Genomic DNA, 19,834 nt, shown 5'->3' with positions numbered 1-19,834 from the left:
ACGGAAGGTCGCTGGTCGGAACTCTGATCGCGTCATGCCAAAAGACGTTTAAACATGATACGTGTTGTTAACCTGCCAGGGGCTCGGCATCAGAGGGATAAAACAAGGTCGACTTGAAGTCGGTATACTGTGTTTTAGAAGGACATCCATGTTAAAAACTGCGGCATGGTTTCAGAGGCCTAGCACCACCCACACAGACATAAAGAGAGTGAGAGACACACACACACACACAGATACATGCTTTTGTTTGTTTGTTGTTTAACGCGCACTCAGCAATATTCCAGCTATATGACGGCTGTCTGTAAATAATCGAGTCTGGACCAGACAATCCAGCGATTGACATCATGAGCATCGATCCAAGCAATTGGGATCGATGACATGCATCAACCCAGTCAGCGAGCCTGACCACCCGATCCCGTTAGTCGCATCTTACGACAAGTTTTGTCGCCTTTTAAGGCAAGCATTGGTTGCTGAAGACCTATTTTACCCGGATCTTCACGGGTCCGCCGTGATATAACTGGAATACTGCTCAAAGTTGCGTTAAACCAAACATATTATGAGTGTGGCAGTGCCACTCACGAACAACAATAACAAAGTGAACACAAGTTTGCATCCCTTAAGCAGCCAGAAACCTATGATCTTGGGTTCAATTCCTGGTCCACCATGTTTCTAGTTTTGTCAGCACCATACCCGTACTCGTGGGTTTCATCAAAAAGGTAAACGTCTGAGAGCTGCATCAAGTTCTCCTCCCACATCAAGCTGACATGCCGTGATATAACTGCGTGCAAGGCTATTATAATTGGGGGTTCGAACCCCAAAATGTGATTATGATCTTTGGTTTGATTGTGTCATTTCCATGCTGTAAATGTCTGAGACCTGCATCACTTCAGGTTTTCCTTCTACATTATATTGACTCGCCGTGATATCACTGAAATAAAGTTCAAAGTGGCGTAATACACCATAAAAACCGTACAAAGAGAGAGATATTTTGGGGTCCAGCAAATAAACCACCAAATCCTTGTCCCAAAGACTAACAATAATCCTTAAAACAATCATTCGTCACCACTCGTCCCTTTCCGTAACCTGCAAGAAGACTCGTTCCCCTATCGATGAATGTTATGTGCGAAAATACGACAAACCAATCAGAATGCGCATAAGGTTTCAAGTTCTTCGTCAAAGAATCCCTCAGAAATAATTTTTGATTTTACATATGTCTTGTATCTAAAAATATACCCAACACACAGTTAAATGTGTTCAATCATACTGTATTATTCCACATGTCCCGATGTGCTTTAAATAGCTTCTGAAATATATATAATATATGGGGAAATATATGTGAACCATTACGCAACGAGTTGACAGTTGTTTTAGGTATGCCCGTTTGCGCTAAGACGGAACCCGGTCACAAAAATGGCCACGAGGGGGCCACGAGTCGCTATTCGGCTTGTCCCGGAATAACACGAGTTGGTCACGAATGAATCAAGGTAGGACTTTCTTTGTATTCACAGAAAGTGGTTGAGACAACGTGGATGCTCAAAAACTCAAAGGATTTGCTTGGCATTTTGCAATCTCCGAAAAGAACCAAGTTCCATTCTGTCAAAATATTCGATTTTTCACAAACGTAAGAAAAACTTCATTCCTTGATACAAGGGCAGTTGTTACAAAACGTGGTGAACACAGTTACAGTTACGTATCTATTTTCAGAGGATCAGGACAATTCATAAAAAAATATGGTTTCCCAATGGGCACTAATTGTGTTCCCCTTCTTGCGGATCTGTTTCTTTATGCATAGGAATCTGAATTTCTTCTTAGCAAAGTCAAAACAAGGTAATCTGGCCAAGAAGTTTAAATTAAGCTTCAGGTATATCGATGATCTGATATCGTTCAATAACCATCAAATAGCCAATTCCCTTCCATTGCGTTACCATCCAGAACTAGACAAAAAGGAGACCTGTGAGATACCGCCTCATCTGTTTTCATATTTAGATGTATGCAAAACGATTCAGAGTGATAAAACACTCTCCAAAAGACAATATGTGGCGATACGTGAATAACCTCCCGAAACCCCCAACCAATCCAATGAAAATGGTTTGAAGAAACAAAAGGACTCTAGCACGAACAGAAAGAAAAGAAAGTTTCATAAAGAATGGGGTGATGAATTTCGTTCGTGTGTTTTGTTTGACATTAAAAGCACGTTTTGTTCAGAGACATCATTTGTATTCTTTAGTTTTAAATTTATTTCGGCTTCATTCACTGTTGGTGGCTATATATTGGTTGGTTGTTGTTTAACGCCGCACTCAGCAATATTCCAGCTATCTGTATATCAGACGGCGGTCTGTAATTAATCGAGTCTGGACCAGACAATCCAGTGACTGATATCATGCGCATCGATCCACGCATTTGGGATCGATGACATGCATCAACCAAGTCAGCGAGCCTGACCACCCGATCCCGTTTGTCGCCTTTTACGACAAGCACGGGTTGCTGAAGACCTATTTTACCCCGGAATCTTCACGGGTCGGCTATATAGTAATAGGTCTGTTATATATACTTTTGATATGCTGTCTATACATGGCAAAGATACATATTGTATACAAGTATACTAGTATGGTGTACTGAGTAGAGTTACCCGTGTAGATCCGGGGTAGAACAGGTCAATCCATGCTTGCCGTAAAAGGCGACTATGCTTGTCGAAAGAGGCGACAAACGGATCGGGTGGTCAGACTCGCTGACTTGGTTGATGTATGTCATCGTATCCCAACTGCGTGGATCGATGCTCATGATATCAATCTCTGGATTGTCTGGTCCAGACTCGATTATTTACAGACCTCCGTCATATAGCTGGAATATTACTGAGTGCGGCGTTAAACAACAAACAAACAAACAACATAGATGAGATATGGTAGAATTGTGATGCGTCTGAAGAGAGACTGAGATGAACGAGGTTTGTGAGGACGAGATATACAGATAGCTGAGTGTAAAATATATAACAGCGGGGAAAGGTTCCTGTCCATCATTGTCTATCATGGGAAATAGTTACAGACTGTAATTAGATTGTAAAAACCTGACCAACATATACAACACAAACTGCCAATATATAAAATAGGTTTATTGGAGGACAATATAATCAAAATTATGCATAATAGAATCAAAAGCACAGGACCTGTGAAGATCCGGGTTAGAATAGGTCTTCAGCAACCCTTGCTTGCCGTAAAAGGCGACTATGCTTGTCGTAGGAGGCGACTAACGGGATCTGGTGGTCAGGCTCGCTGGCATGGTTGATGCATGTCGTCGTGTCCCAATTGCGTAGATCGATGCTCATGATGTCAGACCGCCATCATACAGCTGGAATATTGCTGAGTGCGGCGTTGAACAACAAACTAACAAACAGAACTTTATATGGGAAGTTTCCTCAAAGAGGGACTATAGAGTTTGTAAACTGTTCTATGAGCTGGAAGTAGCTGAGAACAAAATTAAAGGATTAATTAATAGTACTAGTAATTATATTTCACTATATTTTAATACCCGCTGTGATATTGCTGGAATATTGCTAAAAGCGGCGTAAAACCATACTATATTTCACTATGTCATGCAACCTGTACTGACATAATAACATTTTAGTCAGCAGACAAGTCTTGTTTAAATAGAATGTTAAAGCTGGGTGTGCCAACAAGGAAGTGGAAGGCAGATGCACTGTTTACAATTCAAATGAATCAGCTATTCAAGGTAAAGCGAGCGGGTCTCGGCAGCAAGGTGGTTAATATGGCAGGTATTCTCCAAAACCCTGTTCTGTGAGCCACTCTTTGATGACGTCACCGTTAGTCTCTAGCCAATCCATATCAGCCTGCGTCTTCTTGATGGCCTCTTGAAATGAAGTCTGATATGGCTCTGCCTGTGTAGTGTTGGCGAATGATTGCAGCTGAAATATACAGTACATACAACTGACAACAGCAGTTTATATGTCAAACACCAGTCAAATATGGTTTCTCATCTCACTCTCAACTACTGTTCAAAACAACAATTTAAAAGGAATCTACACACTTGATGCCTGGATTAACACCCCTCTGATTTAGAATAAAAAGTTTCCTATTTTGTAAAAAAATCACTCCTGTGTAACTATATTTTTACCATCTTTTGCTCCCTTGTCGAGTAAAACGTATTTGTGGTTCATAAATTGAACCCAGATCCGGGCACATCTAAGGGGCATAACTGTGCATATCGTTTCGCTTGTTTTGTACCGAAAGGAATCACAACAGAGAAATTTGGAACGTATAATGAATTTTCACACAAAATAAAAGAAACGAAATAAATTTTATAAGTTTCAATTATAATCGAACTAAATATTGAATAAATATTACAAACATGAAGCTAATCAAGTTTTGAATCAATTTATTTATTCAGTACCGTCACGTTATGACACCATCGTATCCCAATTGCGTGGATCGATGCACATGATGTCAACCACTGGCTTGTCTGGTCCAGACTCGATTATTTACAGACCGCCGTCATATAGCTGGAATATTGCTGAGTGCGGCGTTAAACAACAAACAAACGAACACAGGCTGAACTACAGTAAAACGTACATCAAAATGTTCAAAAAATATATGTTAGGATGAAGATACAACTTAGTCTTTATGAATAGTTGGCCTTAATGTGACCCGTGAAGATCCGGGGTAGAATAGGTCTTCAGCAACCCCTGCTTGCCGTAAAAGGTGACTATGCTTGTCGCAAGAGGCGACTAACGGGATCGGGTGGTCAGGCTCGCTGACTTGGTTGATGCATGTCATCGTATCCCGATTGCGTGGATCGATGCTCATGATATCAATCACTGGAACGTCTGGTCCAGACTCGATTATTTACAGACTGCCGTCATATAGCTGGAGTATTGCTGAGTGCGGCGTAAAACAACAAACCACCCTTACTGTGACTATGCTGGACACACAGTATTAACGCATTTTACGCAACGTTTGCATTCTATTACATTTCTAGTATATTGAAGTCACGTCCGCGCTCAATTTCCAAATAATGACAACGTTAACGAAAACGAGAAAGATTAGACTTGCTTAGCGTTCCGAAGTTTAAATCGTTTCCTCAATTATACAATTTATAGAAATTTTTGAAGTAAACAGCTTCATTTAGAAATATATGTTTGTTCCATACAGTTGCAATAACCAAATATCTCGAACTCATAATCTACACAGATAATTTCTTAACTTTGTATCATAATTTACCCATGAAGCTATACGTAATGAACGAACTGAATACAAACCTACCTCATTCACAAAGTATTCCATGTTGTAACCAGATGGTAGACTCATTATCAGCGAGGATAGGGCGGCTTGGCCGAGTCTTCAAGGGAAAGAAATATGTTATCGGTTTTCACATTTTGCTATTATACACGTGGGAACTTTTAGGTAGCGCGTCAGCTTAATGTGGGAGGGAAGTCCGAGAAGATTCAAGCAGGCATCCATCAGAACGGGTATGATGCTGACAAATAGATGGCCATAATAAGGGCGCATCTGGGATTCGAACCCATGGTCACAATCAACTCTGGCACTCATCACTGCACAGCGACTTGCGGCACGTTAGATGACAGCGCCATCGTGCCCCTTGGCGAAACGTCGAAATAATTGAGACAATTGCCAGTGCCTCATAGGAGGAAATTTAGTAGGAAAGGGTTCTGCCGGGACAAGAGTTACGTACGAACTGACTTCGATATTGTGAACATCGGAATTTCGTTGAGAACTCCATAGATACATACATACAAATACATACTGATGTCAATTCTTATAAATAAATACTTTCTACAATAACAACCTCACAGACTGCTTATCTGTCGGGGATAATGTGGACGCATATTCCTAAAATACCACTCACTTGTTGTGAAGAGTCAGGAAGTTGCTCTTGATAAAGTTCCATGTCATTTCTCTACCCGCTGCATTCTGGCCCACGTTGTATATCACGGAAACCGCATCTGAAGAGCGAAATGTCGTATTGTCCAAAGCCTTGTCCAGCATTCTGAAACGATAAACTGGTTGAGATGAACAACCCTTCATGTTTATCATCATAAATAACGTTATACTCATCAACATCATCATCATGTGCAATGACATTTGTTCATCATCATTATCATCATCACCATGTTCAACAGCATCATCATCATCATCGTCATCATGTTAAATGTCATTATGTTCATCACCATCGTCACCATGTTCAATAGCATTCATTATCATCATCATCATCATCATCATCAACATCATCATCATCACCATGTTCAATGTCATTATGTTCATCATCATCATCAACATGTTCAATGTCATTATGATGATGATCATCATCATCATCATCATCATCATCATCAACATGTTCAATGTCATTATGTTCATCACCATCGTCACCATGTTCAATAGCATTCATTATGTTCATCATCATCATCATCATCATCATCATCATGTTCAATGCCATTATGTTCATCATCATCATCATCATCATCATCATCATCTTCACCATGTTCAATGTCATTATGTTCATCACCATCGTCACAGTGTTCAATAGCATTCATTATGTTCATCATCATCATCATCATCATCATCATCATCATCATCATGTTCAATGTCATTATCTTCATCACCATCCGTTTTTGTTCTGTCTTGCCGTAATATAGACAGGCAACAAATCAAGCACTGTTTGCAACATATTTCCATATAAAGCGGTGATCTATCTTATCCTATAGTAACTTTTGGTTTCCTAAACTCAGAGTGACATACCTATATTGAAATAAAGAAAACAATATCGACTATCACTGGAAGAAAAAGCATTTTTCCAAGCTTGGAAAGAACATAACAGATTCATCTTTGTCAATGTCTGGATACACAAAAAATCTCTGCAAACTTCACGGAAAGATATTAACTCAGCTCTCCTAAACTAGCCAAACCTTTCCATGGTTTTTACAAATGATATTTTCGTTCGGACACCACTTATTCCAAGAAGGAAAACTTTTGAAATGTTTGGAAAAAGATATTCTAATTACTATTTAACTCGTAATATCCCGTAACCCCTCAAGTAGCACATGTTAAAAATAGTCTTGGCTCCATGTTCGCATTGTGAAACGGGTCCCGTAGACATATCACCTCTGTAACAGCCACGGCTGTGTCGTGCAGAACAGAGCGTAGAAAGAGCTTCCTCTGATGGTGTCTGGCTGCTGGTATTGGTTGTATGCAAAGTTCCATTCTTCCATTCCCCCGTATCTTACAGCGTTACATGTTACAACGTCCATGAGGTTGGGGTCGATCCTACAACAGAGAGTGTAAATAACAGAATATATTTGTAGGTTAGCGCCTAACTCAGCAGCATTCCAGCAATATGACGTCAGTCTGTAAATAATCAAGTCTGGAAGTGTAAATCAACGACTAAATCCGCGATCACTGAATCCACTATACTATCATATTCAGTGGTAGTTGTATTGCTCTTTTATCGCCGGGGGCGGTCGGGTAGCCTTGTGGTTAAAGCGTTCGCTCGTCATGCTGAAGACCCAGGTTCGATTCCCGACATGGGGTACAGTGTGTGAAGCCCATTTCTGGTGTCCCCCGCCGTGATATTGCTGGAATATTGCTAAAAGCGGCGTAAAACCATGCTCACTCATTCACTCTTTTATCGCCGCCTTTTCAGATTAGAATGGGACGAATGTTTGTTTGTTAGCAGTAGTCCGGCCTGTACATCATGGAGTGTGGTCCAGACAATCCAGTGACTGACATCATGAGCATCGATCTACGCAACAACCAAGTTAGCAAGCCTGGCCACCCGATCCAATTAATCGCCTTTTACAAGCATGGGTTGCTGGAGACCAAACCTAAACCGGATCCTTATGGGGAATGTGGGACGTTTACCACAATGTTAAATCCAAAGACCACGCCTGTCTAAGGCGTACCAGTGACTGAAGGCATGAGCAACGAAACACGCTTTCAGGGCATAGTGACACGCAATCTGCCATGTCACCGGGTCTGATCCACACGATCCACGTGAATCGTTTCTTTCGACAAGCATGGGATGTTTAGGACCAATTCTACCACGAGGTTAATACGACATAAAGCTCAAGGATTTCACTCATTTTACATGCTTTCAATAACTTCGGCTCCACTTTTATTCATTCTTTTATATCGTGTATTAATTGTTCATCTTTGCTTTAATTCTTTCTTTTATATTGTGTATTAATTGTCCAGCTCCTCTTTTATTCTTTCTTTTATATTATGTATTAATTTTTCAGCTCTGCTTTTATTCTTTCTCTTATATTATTGTAAATTGTCCAGCTCTGCTTTTATTCTTTATTTTATATTGTGTATTAATTTTTCAGCTCTGTTTTTATTCTTTCTGTTATATCATTGTAAATTGTTCAGCTCTGCTTTTATTCTTTCTTTTATATTAATGTAAATTGTTGAGTTCTGCTTTTATTCTTTATTTTATATTGTGTATTGATTGTTCATCTCTGCTTTGATTCTTTCTTTTATAGTGTGTACTTATTGTCCAGCTCTGCTTTTATTCTTTCTTTTCTGTTGTGTATTAATTGTCCAGCTCTGCTTTTATTCTTTCTTTTATACTATGTCATAATTTTTCAGCTCTGTTTTCATTCTTTTTGTTATATTATTGTAAATTGTTAAGTTCTGCTTTTATTCTATTTTTATATTGTGTATTAATTGTTCAGCTCTGCTTTAATTCTTTCTTTTATAGTGTGTACTTATTGTCCAGCTCTGCTTTTATTCTTTCTTTTATATTAATGTAAATTGTTGAGTTCTGCTTTTATTCTTTATTTTATATTGTGTATTGATTGTTCATCTCTGCTTTGATTCTTTCTTTTATAGTGTGTACTTATTGTCCAGCTCTGCTTTTATTCTTTCTTTTCTGTTGTGTATTAATTGTCCAGCTCTGCTTTTATTCTTTCTTTTATACTATGTCATAATTTTTCAGCTCTGTTTTCATTCTTTTTGTTATATTATTGTAAATTGTTAAGTTCTGCTTTTATTCTATTTTTATATTGTGTATTAATTGTTCAGCTCTGCTTTAGTTCTTTCTTTTATAGTGTGTACTTATTGTCCAGCTCTGCTTTTATTCTTTCTTTTGTATTATCTATTAATTGTTCAGTTCTGTTTTATTCTTTCTACTAATTGTGTATTAATTGTTCATCTCTCGATTTATTCTTTCTTTTCTATTATTGCAGATTGTCCAGAACCTGTTTTAATTTTTTCTCTTATATTATTGTAAATTGTTCAGCTCTGCTTTTATTCCTTCTTTCTTGTATGCATTAATTGTTCAACTTTACTTTTATTCCTTCTTTTCTTTTATGTATTAATTGTTCAGCTCACCTGTTGTTGACGGTGTCCATCATCCACTCCCGGTACAGTCGCAGAGCATCGTCCACACATTCTTGGACTCCATATGTACAGGCATAGTTGGAACCACGGCTTATCTGAAATCTGATCACATTCATCTGTTAATATACAGTGTAAAACTCTTGTTCTAATATAAAAATACTCGATTGTGAATGGTCAATCTGAGGTTTCAAACCACAATATCAACTTCTGATTGAAACAGCTGATTTGACCGCTGCATCACTGGGCCGGATAAGCTCATATTTCTAAACAAGTATTGTCATTTTGTTTGTGTGTTTGTTTGCTAGTTGATTAACTCCACACTCAAGCTATATAGGGTGGTGTACATCGTATGTGATGGAAATGAGCACCTGTGGCCATTTAAACTAATTATAGACTATCTGGCTCAAGGGAAATTGTTGTATTGTCAATTGGGATACAACTGCGCCTCAACACCTAAAGACCAAGAAAGAATAATTTTCACATATTGAGGCCATATCAATATATATGTCGTAAAAATAACAAAATATTAAATAAATATGAAATGATTGGATCTAATACAATAAGAGATTGACACCAAATGTCAAAATGTCTGACTTGTTGAGTGTGCTGAGACTTTGGTTAGACTGTATGAGATGAAAGAGCTATACATATACATAACGAGGTTTTGATCGATTGACGTTTTACGCCGCACTCAGCAATATTTCAGCTATAGAACCACAGACAAAGCAAACCGGTGATTGATGTTAAGAGCAACGTCCCCGGTCGTCGGGGTACGATGGCACGCAATCAAGCAGGTCACCAAGCCTGGCGACCCCATTTGTCCGCCTCTGATTACCAGATTTTGGAAGACGCTGTAATCACGCAGTCCGCCCCAGTATGTATCCGAGTCCAATGTATCCGCGTCTGAGTCCACTATGTTTAGTATGACGCGTACAACTGTCCTTTCGCTCTCCTTGCAGACAGACCGCCTCCGTGGTCTAGAGGTAGAGCGTCCGCCCGGAGAGCGGAAGGTCCGGAGTTCGATCCCCTGCCGCGTCATACCAAAAGACGTTAAAAGATGGTACTTGTTGTTACCCTGTCTGACGCTCTGCATTAAGGGGCTAAAGCAAGGACTGGTCGGCTCGGAGTCAGTATACTATGTCTGAGTGGGGTATTCATGTTAAACTGCGGCATGGTATCTCAGTGTGCTAGCACTATAAATCGGCATCAGTCCACACACACACACACACACACACACACACACACACGTGCATGCACGTCGCTATATAAGTGCAATAATCTTGGACGCGACGTTAAACCCAATTTCACTTCACTTCTCCTTGCAGACGCTCTATCCATTTAACCACGGAGGCGGTCCTTATACTTACATGTCTATTGGAAGAGTGTCATCTTGTATGTTCATTCTGTAGTGATTGTATGTCTTGTTTGCACTGACCCTCATGAATTCCTAAAATAAATATTTATATTTGATTAAATATCAGTGAACGTCAAACATACCTATACGTATTACGATAGTTAATTTAAGATAGGAAATATCATCATTCTACGTCTATCTGTTCAGTGGTCGATTGTTACATGCTGATGTCATGATACCATCCTCTATAAACCAGTGCATTATATTCCATTCCGTTTTGATAAATGCCCTGAACCGATCCGCTAACATAGCTCCGTTTACGGAGTGAAGTCACCATCGTTATGTTTTCTAGCAAACATGTCGCACAGAATGTCTCTCGCTCATATGTACAGTTCTATTGTACGGCGAGTTTCAGTGTAGCGTATTTCGAATCGGACCCAAAATGAAGCTATGTTGGCTATAGTGGGTGTGTATCATTATAGAATGGAGGTATTATACCCTGAATAAACGAGGATGGTATATTATTTAAAAGTCGTAATTATTTCCTATCGTCGAACCAAAATCACTCAAGTTTGGAATATAATTATACTAAGTCTTTAATTTTGCTAATTTACAGTCAGAAGTCTAATAGGGGTAGGGGGAAACAGTTTGGCTTCTCATGAAATATCTTTGAAACTTTTTTCTACAATTTTCATTTCGACTGTAAGTTTTCAAAACACATGGATCGTATTAAGGTCTTTAGTAGTCCTGATGAGAGATCTTTACACAACACTAACCCTGAAGGCACTGTGGAATTGACTTTGAACCAAAGCACTGCGTCGGTAGCCATGTCGTGCGAACGCTCGCCAAGAGACATAGTCCACATCGTTCTTGAGGAAATTCAAAGTGCGAAGCGCTATTCCCATCGTCACAAGGCCGTTTCTGAAAGAATCAATTCCCACTTGGATCTGATATTAAGCTACATATGATTCAGTTCGTGAAGTTAACAGTGGCTGTCCAGGACATTGTGGTTCGCTGGGTAGAGTTACGTCCCTTAGACGTAGCGGATCACTACGATCGTGGGTTTAAATACCAGATTTGCATTAATTCTTAGAACCAACATGTGTTTCACCTTATCTGAGAGCTGCATCACATGAAGTTTCTATCCAGGATGAAGCTGACACGCCGTGATAGAGCGGTATCTATGTTTGCACTGAAGCTTCCCTCCAGCTTGAAGCTGACACGCCGTGATAGAGCGGTATCTATGTTTGCACTGAAGCTTCCCTCCAGCTTGAAGCTGACACGCCGTGATAGAGCGGTATCTATGTTTGCACTGAAGCTTCCCTCCAGCTTGAAGCTGACACGCCGTGATAGAGCGGTATCTATGTTGGGACTGAAGCTCCCCTCCAGCATGAAGCAGACACGCCGTGATAGAGCGGTATCTATGTTGGGACTGAAGCTCCCCTCCAGCATGAAGCAGACACGCCGTGATAGAGCGGTATCTATGTTGGGACTGAAGCTTCCCTCCAGCATGAAGCTGACACGCCGAGATAGAGCGGTATCGATGTTGGGACTGAAGCTCCCCTCCAGCATGAAGCTGACATACAGTGATAGAGCGGTATCTATGTTAGAAGACTGAAGCTCCCCTCCAGCATGAAGCTGAGACGCTGTGATAGAGCGGAATCTATGCTGGCACTGAAGCTTCCCTCCAGCATGAAGCTGACACGCCGAGATAGAGCGGTATCTATGTTGGGACTGAAGCTCCCCTCCAGCATGAAGCTGACATACAGTGATAGAGCGGTATCTATGTTGGGACTGAAGCTCCCCTCCAGCATGATGCTGACATACAGTGATAGAGCGGTATCTATGTTAGAAGACTGAAGCTCCCCTCCAGCATGAAGCTGAGACGCTGTGATAGAGCGGTATCTATGCTGGCACTGAAGCTTCCCTCCAGCATTAAGCTGACATGCTGTGATAGAGCGGTATCTATGTTGGGACTGAAGCTTCCCTCCAGCTTGAAGCTGACACGCCGTGATAGAGCGGTATCTATGTTGGCACTGAAGCTCCCCTCCAGCATGAAGCTGACACGCCGTGATAGAGCGGTATCTATGTTGGGACTGAAGCTTCCTTCCAGCATTAAGCTGACATGCCGCGATAGAGCGGTATCTATGTTGGGACTGAAGCTTCCCTCCAGCATGAAGCTGACGCCGTGATAGAGCGGTATCTATGTTGGGACTGAAGCTCCCCTCCAGCATGAAGCTGACACGCCGTGATAGAGCGGTATCTATGTTGGGACTGAAGCTTCCCTCCAGCATGAAGCTGACATACAGTGATATAACGGTATCCATGTTGGGACTGAAGCTTCCCTCCAGCATTAAGCTGACATACAGTGATAGAGCGGTATCTATGTTGGGACTGAAGCTTCCCTCCAGCATGAAGCTGACACGCCGTGATAGAGCGGTATCTATGTTGGCACTGAAGCTTCCCTCCAGCATTAAGCTGACACGCCGAGATAGAGCGGTATCTATGTTGGGACTGAAGCTCCCCTCCAGCATGAAGCTGACACGCCGCGATAGAACGGTATCTATGTTTGGACTGAAGCTCCCCTCCAGCATGAAGCTGACACGCCGCGATAGAGCGGTATCTATGCTGGCACTGAAGCTTCCCTCCAGCTTTAAGCTGACACGCCGTGATAGAGCGGTATCTTTGTTGGGACTGAAGCTTCCCTCCAGCATTAAGCTGACATACAGTGATAGAGCGGTATCTATGTTGGGACTGAAGCTTCCTTCCAGCATTAAGCTGACACGCCGCGATAGAGCGGTATCTATGTTGGCACTGAAGCTTCCCTCAAGCATTAAGCTGACACGCCGTGATAGAGCGGTATCTATGTTGGGACTGAAGCTTCCCTCCAGCATGAAGCTGACACGCCGAGATAGAGCGGTATCGATGTTGGGACTGAAGCTCCCCTCCAGCATGAAGCTGACATACAGTGATAGAGCGGTATCTATGTTAGAAGACTGAAGCTCCCCTCCAGCATGAAGCTGAGACGCTGTGATAGAGCGGAATCTATGCTGGCACTGAAACTTCCCTCCAGCATGAAGCTGACACGCCGCGATAGAGCGGTATCTATGCTGGCACTGAAGCTTTCCTCCAGCTTGAAGCTGACACGCCGCAATATAGCAGTATCTACATTGGGACTGAAGCTTCCCTCCAGCATTTAGCTGACACGCTGTGATAGAACTTCCGCAGCAGCCTCTACTCAATACCACCAATACTCCAGAAAAAAAGTGACCATCACGCTCCCAGGTAAGTAGTGACCATCACGCCCCCAGCTAAGTACTGACTATCACGCTCCCAGGTAAGGAGTGACCATTACGTCCCCAGGTAAGTAGTGACCATCACGCTCCCAGGTAAGTAGTGACCATTACCTTCCCAGGTAAGTAGTGACCATTACGTTCCCAGGTAAGTAGTGACCATAACGTCCGCAGGTACGTACTGACCATCACGCTCCCAGGTAAGTAGTGACCATCACGCTCCCAGGTAAGGAATGACCATCACGTCCCCAGGTAAATAGTGACCATCACGCTCCCAGGTAAGTAGAGACCATTACGTTCCCAGGTAAGTAGTGACCATCACGCTCCCAGGTAAGTAGTGACCATCACGCTCCCAAGTAAGTAGTGACCATAACGTCCGCAGGTAAGTACTGACCTTCACGCTCCCAGGTAAGTAGTGACCATTACGCTCCCAGGTAAGGAATGACCATCACGTCACCAGGTAAGTAGTGACCATCACGCTCCCAGGTAAGTAGTGACCATTACCTTCCCAGGTAAGTAGTGACCATCACGCTCCCAGGTAAGTAGTGACCATTACGTTCCCAGGTAAGTAGTGACCATTACCTTCCCAGGTAAGTAGTGACCATTACGTCCCCAGGTAAGTAGTGACCATCACGCTCCCAGGTAAGCAGTGACCATTACGCCCCCAGGTAAGTAGTGACCATTACGCCCCTAGATAAGTAGTGACCATCACACCCCTTGGTAATTAGTGACCATCACGCCCACGGGTAAGGAGTGACCATCCCATCCCCAGGTAAGCAGTGACCATTCCATCCCCAGGAATGACACCCCCCCCCCCCCCCCCCCCCCCTCCTCCTTCCTTCAAACAAGACTGACAATAGGAATACTACTTACTGTTGCAGTTCCCATGCGTCGTTAATGAGTTGTGCTCTGGTCAATGGTGGAAACACCTGAAAATACACGAGTGCAGTTACCCCATCTTCGACTGTCAAGGGTATTATATCTCCATCTTGCAGGAATGTACTGGACCCATCGAACCATAATAATCTATGGCTACGTTTTGGCGCACCGTTTGTCGAGTATCAGGCCACCAACATTTTCCAATAAGATATATCCAGTTTATATACCGGATTTTTTTGTGTAGTCAGGTTCAATGAACTACATACTACATGTGCCTTTCTTTTTTTGAAGAGTTTATGACTCATGATGATACCATGTCTAATATAACGGCAACAAAAATACGTGTAAGATGCAGCGTCACGTCAGCTTGATGGGGAGGAAAATCGGAATTAATGCTTGTCTTTGATGGTTTCCACTTTTGTGAAACCCACGAACACTATATTTGATTTGAGTGAGTGAGTAAGTGAGTGAGTTTGGTTTTACGCCGCTTTTAGCAATATTCCAGCAATATCACGCGGAGGACACCAGAAATGGGCTTCACACGTTGTACCCATGTCGGGATTCGAACCCGAGTTTTCGGCGTGACGAGCGAACGCTTTCACCACTAGGCTCCCCGACCGCCCTGTTTGATCTGACAAATGAAAGATCACAATCAAGATGAACCTGGTTGTGGAACATTATCTCGTTGATGTCACGGCATGTCAACTAAATGCCTGAAATGACGCAGGTCTCAGATGTTTACCACGTACGAACAAGGGTATGTTGCCTTGAAATTGGAGAAACGTATTCATGGTATTCGAAAGAAAACCCAGCTAGATCACAACGAATCGGGACAGGAGTTAGTGATTGAGTATGGTTTTACGCCGCTTTTAGCAATATTCAAGCAATATCACGGCGGGGGACACCAGAAATGGACTTCATACATTGTACCCATGTCGGGAATCGAACCCGGATCTTCGGCGTGACAGTACAAGACAGCGACCTGAAACTTTCTTCCAGCACTGAAGCATTCCTGTACCAGTCAAACATTATTCCAGCCCTGAAACACTTTTTCCGCGATGAAACATTCTTCCAGCCCCGAAACATTCCTATAGCCCCTAAACATTCTTTACACCCTGAAACATTCTTCTAGCCCTAGAACTTTCTTTCCGCCATGAAACATTCTCTTAGCGCCGAAACATTCTTCCTGCCCCGAATCATCCTTCCCTCCCTGAAACATTCTTCTAGCCCCGAAACATTCTTCTAGCCCCGAAACATTCTTCCTTCCCCGAATCATTCTTCCAGCCCTGAAACGTTCTTGCCGCCTGGAAACATTCTTCCAGCCCTGAAACACTCTTCATACCCTGAAACACTTTTCTAGCCCCGAAACATTCTTCCTTCCCCGAATCATTCTTCCAGCCCTGAAACGTTCTTGCCGCCTGGAAACATTCTTCCAGCCCTGAAACACTCTTCATACCCTGAAACACTTTTCCAGCCCCAAAACATTCTTCCTTCCCCGAATCATTCTTCCAGCCCTGAAACACTCTTCATACCCTGAAACACTTTTCTAGCCCTGAAACATTCTTCCAGCCCCGAATCATCCTTCTAGCCCCGAAACATTCTTCTAGCCCTGAAACATTCTTCTAGCCCCGAAACATTCTTCCACCCTTGAAACTTTCTTGACGCCTTGAAACATTCTTCATACCCTGAAACATTCTTCCATCTCTGAAACATTCTTCTAGCCCCGAAACATTCTTCTAGCCCTGAAACATTCTTCTAGCCCCGAAACATTCTTCCTTCCCCGAATCATTCTTCCAGCCCTGAAACGTTCTTGCCGCCTGGAAACATTCTTCCAGCCCTGAAACACTCTTCATACCCTGAAACACTTTTCTAGCCCCGAAACATTCTTCCAGCCCCGAATCATTCTTCCAGCCCTGAAACGTTCTTGCCGCCTGGAAACATTCTTCCAGCCCTGAAACACTCTTCATACCCTGAAACACTTTTCTAGCCCTGAAACATTCTTCCAGCCCTGAATCATTCTTCCAGCCCTGAAACTTTCTTACCGCCTGGAAACATTCTTCATACCCTGGAACACTCTTCTAGCCCTGAAACTCTCTTCCCGCCCCGAGTCATTCTTCCCGCCCTGAAACATTCCAAAACTGCGTCACCTACTGTGTGGTCCAGCTCCAGCTGTTTAACGAGCGCCATCCAGTTTCTCTCTTCATAGTTGACCCTGTAGTAACCGTACTGTTGGACATTCACGACCACCCATGCGTCATTTTGTAAAGGGTCGGGGACAACAGGATCAATGATGTTTTCTGTTGAGAAAATACAATTACATAGCTATTTTCTATATTGAAATGATGACTGTTCCGGATTACCTGAAATACACACTGCCCCACCCAACCTGTGGTGGCAGTGTTGTGGTGCCTGTATCTACACATGTTCCCATGCGGGTTGCGTATAACCCCTACATTAATATCACGTCGTGTCAGCTTGATGGGGGGATGAAAGTCGAAATTATACTTGTCTTTGATGGTTTCCACTTTTGTGAAACCCACGAACACTATGTTTGATCTGACAAATGAAAGATCACAATTAAGCTGAACCTGGAAGACGAAAAGTATTTCCACCCACGAGGGGACACAGTTCTAAGGCGCCGCGATTCGCTGTGCAGAGTTGCGTCCCTTGGGCACGCCAGAAACCTATGATTGTGGGTTCGAATCCAGGTTCGCCCCGATTATGTTTCTAGGCGAACCCGTTAAACCCAACTCACTCACTCATTCCACCCATGAACACGGGTATGTTGTCGACAAATGATGAATCTTAATCATGGCGAGTGTGGTATTCGAACCAACGACCGACGTTTCTGCTCAGCTATAGCATTCAAACTATGTCGGTCCCCTGCATTTTGAACGACGCTCTTATGCATCCCCGGGGCGGTCGGGTAGCCTAGTGGTTAAAGCGTTCGATCGTCACGCCGAAGACCCGGGTTTGATTCTCGACATTGGTACAATGGGTGAAGCTCATTTCTGGTGTCCCCCGCCGTGATATTGCTTGAATATTGCTAAAAGCGGCGTAAAACCATATTCACTCACTCTTATGCATCCCCGCTGCCGTTCCCTGTTCCCCGCATCGCCGCATTGAACTATACAATTATATTGTATGTCTTCCGCCATCCCAGTGTTTCGAGAAAACATATCCGTTAACGAACGTAAACTACATAATCCTGACATGGCTAAGGGGCGCAACTCATTACAAGGCCATTACTTGTGTAGTCCGCGACATCACATATATTCAGTATAGATATTACTTACTCTCTGCTTCTGTCTTTGCCAACCATGCAATGTCGTTGTAGCTGTACTTCTTGTTTAAATTGCTGCTGTTCTTGCTGGAGGCGATTGTGATAGGGATTGTCCATTTGTAACTGCAAAAAGAAAGCATTCCCGTCAGGAAAAGATAACTAGCTTCACTTGATGGATGCCACGTTCGTGGGGGCGTGCAGGCGGGTGGGTGGGCGTGCGTGGTTTTGCTTGTTGTTTAACGCCGCACTCAAGAATATTCCTGCCGGCCATACGACGCCGGCCTGTATCTAACATGGAGTCTAGACCAGACAATCCAGTGATTTATACTATTAACAAGGAATCACGCCGTCGGCGTACAGTAAACTACGGTTATAACGACTCAAAGTGACAACTAGTTTTAGTTCGTTATAACCGTAGTTCGTTATAAGCATATATACAGCATATATACAACAAATGGCTTGGATTAAAAAATAAGTTCGTTATATCAGTCAGTTCGTTATAAGCGTGTTCGTTATAAATGTAGTTTACTGTAATTTGACTAACCGTTAACGAAGTCACCGCGCTGACCACCAGATCCATTTAGTCGCCACTCAGATCAGCGACATTAGAGGTACAGATCAAGTATTTATTTATTTATTTATCATATGAACATGACAACACCATTACAATGCCATAAACATCCATTTCGAACACTCGGATCAGGTACAGAACACAACTAAAAACATGTATGGAATATTCTTTCCTGCTGTCGTAAAAGGTGACTATGCTTGTCGTAAAAGGCGACTAACGGGATCGGATGGTCAGGCTCGCTGACTTGGTTGATGCATGTCATCGTGTCCCAGTTGGGTGGATCGATGATCATGTCAGTCACTGGATTGTCTGGTCCAGACTCAATTATTTACCGCCGTCATTTTAGCTGGAATATTGCAGAGTGCGGCGTTAAACAACAAACAAACAAACAAACAAATCTTTCTGCTTTGAACTTTATCGCAGATCTTTTACTTAATTTCGTTATGTTCCTCATCTTCGGCTATTACAAACTAACTTCATTTTATACATTTAAGGTTTAATATAATAATTATGTATGAGTTGTTTTCTCTCTTTTTGCAAACTGGAGGACACAAAAATGTGAAATTCATCACCTGTGTCTTTCAATTGGCAGAGGACATGGTAAATTGTGATTGGATATTTTGAATTTAAGTAAATGTCTCCAAACGTTTCCATTTCTATTGATTAACTAGTTTGCAGATTTAGCTCTTGCAGCGATCCAGCACAGACTAAAACAAGCGCCAACTAAACAAGGAACAACACTGTATTTACCCATACGGAGCTGTGTCTCCGGTCGTGTTGGAGCTCATGTTGTTGAGGAAGCGTTCCTGACGGACATGGATGGTTCCAGGACCTGTGACCTTGACAGTGACGAGAGGGTAGTTCATCTGTGTAACCCAGGGTTCAAAGATGTCTGTCATGTTGATGGGAGTGCCTTCAGCTATAGATTGCTATGTATAAAGAATAAACAATATATTTTTGGCAGTTCCAATAGATAAAAAAAGCACCAATATGCTTTTTTCAAAGGGCAAGGTTCTGTATCACAAAGCAATCTTAGTGCAACGGCTGGCGTAAGTCTTGGATTTTAAGGAAACACTGGGATGTGTTTTA

At 42.5% G+C, this 19,834-nt stretch overlaps 1 protein-coding gene across 1 annotated transcript in view; it reads right to left on the bottom strand.

Moving 5' to 3' along the window:
* Positions 1-3,103: 3,103 nt before the first annotated feature.
* Positions 3,104-19,834, bottom strand: part of LOC139461167 (aminopeptidase N-like) — a 30,795-nt gene continuing 14,064 nt past the window's right edge. Inside the window, exons 11-21 of the mRNA XM_071242746.1 lie at positions 19,496-19,674; positions 18,188-18,297; positions 17,043-17,188; positions 14,886-14,941; positions 11,496-11,640; positions 10,733-10,812; positions 9,357-9,467; positions 7,131-7,292; positions 5,878-6,018; positions 5,274-5,349; positions 3,104-3,919 (exon numbers count right to left, since the gene is read on the bottom strand). Of these exons, the coding sequence (XP_071098847.1) occupies positions 3,758-3,919; positions 5,274-5,349; positions 5,878-6,018; positions 7,131-7,292; positions 9,357-9,467; positions 10,733-10,812; positions 11,496-11,640; positions 14,886-14,941; positions 17,043-17,188; positions 18,188-18,297; positions 19,496-19,674 (1,368 nt within the window). The 3' untranslated portion in view covers positions 3,104-3,757. The remainder of the gene's footprint in view (positions 3,920-5,273; positions 5,350-5,877; positions 6,019-7,130; positions 7,293-9,356; positions 9,468-10,732; positions 10,813-11,495; positions 11,641-14,885; positions 14,942-17,042; positions 17,189-18,187; positions 18,298-19,495; positions 19,675-19,834) is intronic.

The sequence above is a fragment of the Haliotis cracherodii genome, unplaced genomic scaffold, assembly GCF_022045235.1.
Source record: "Haliotis cracherodii isolate W230 unplaced genomic scaffold, xgHalCrac1.p SCAF_14, whole genome shotgun sequence".
Taxonomy (NCBI): domain Eukaryota; kingdom Metazoa; phylum Mollusca; class Gastropoda; order Lepetellida; family Haliotidae; genus Haliotis; species Haliotis cracherodii.
Note: the sequence above shows the minus strand (reverse complement) of the source record. Positions and strands in the feature narration are given on the sequence as shown.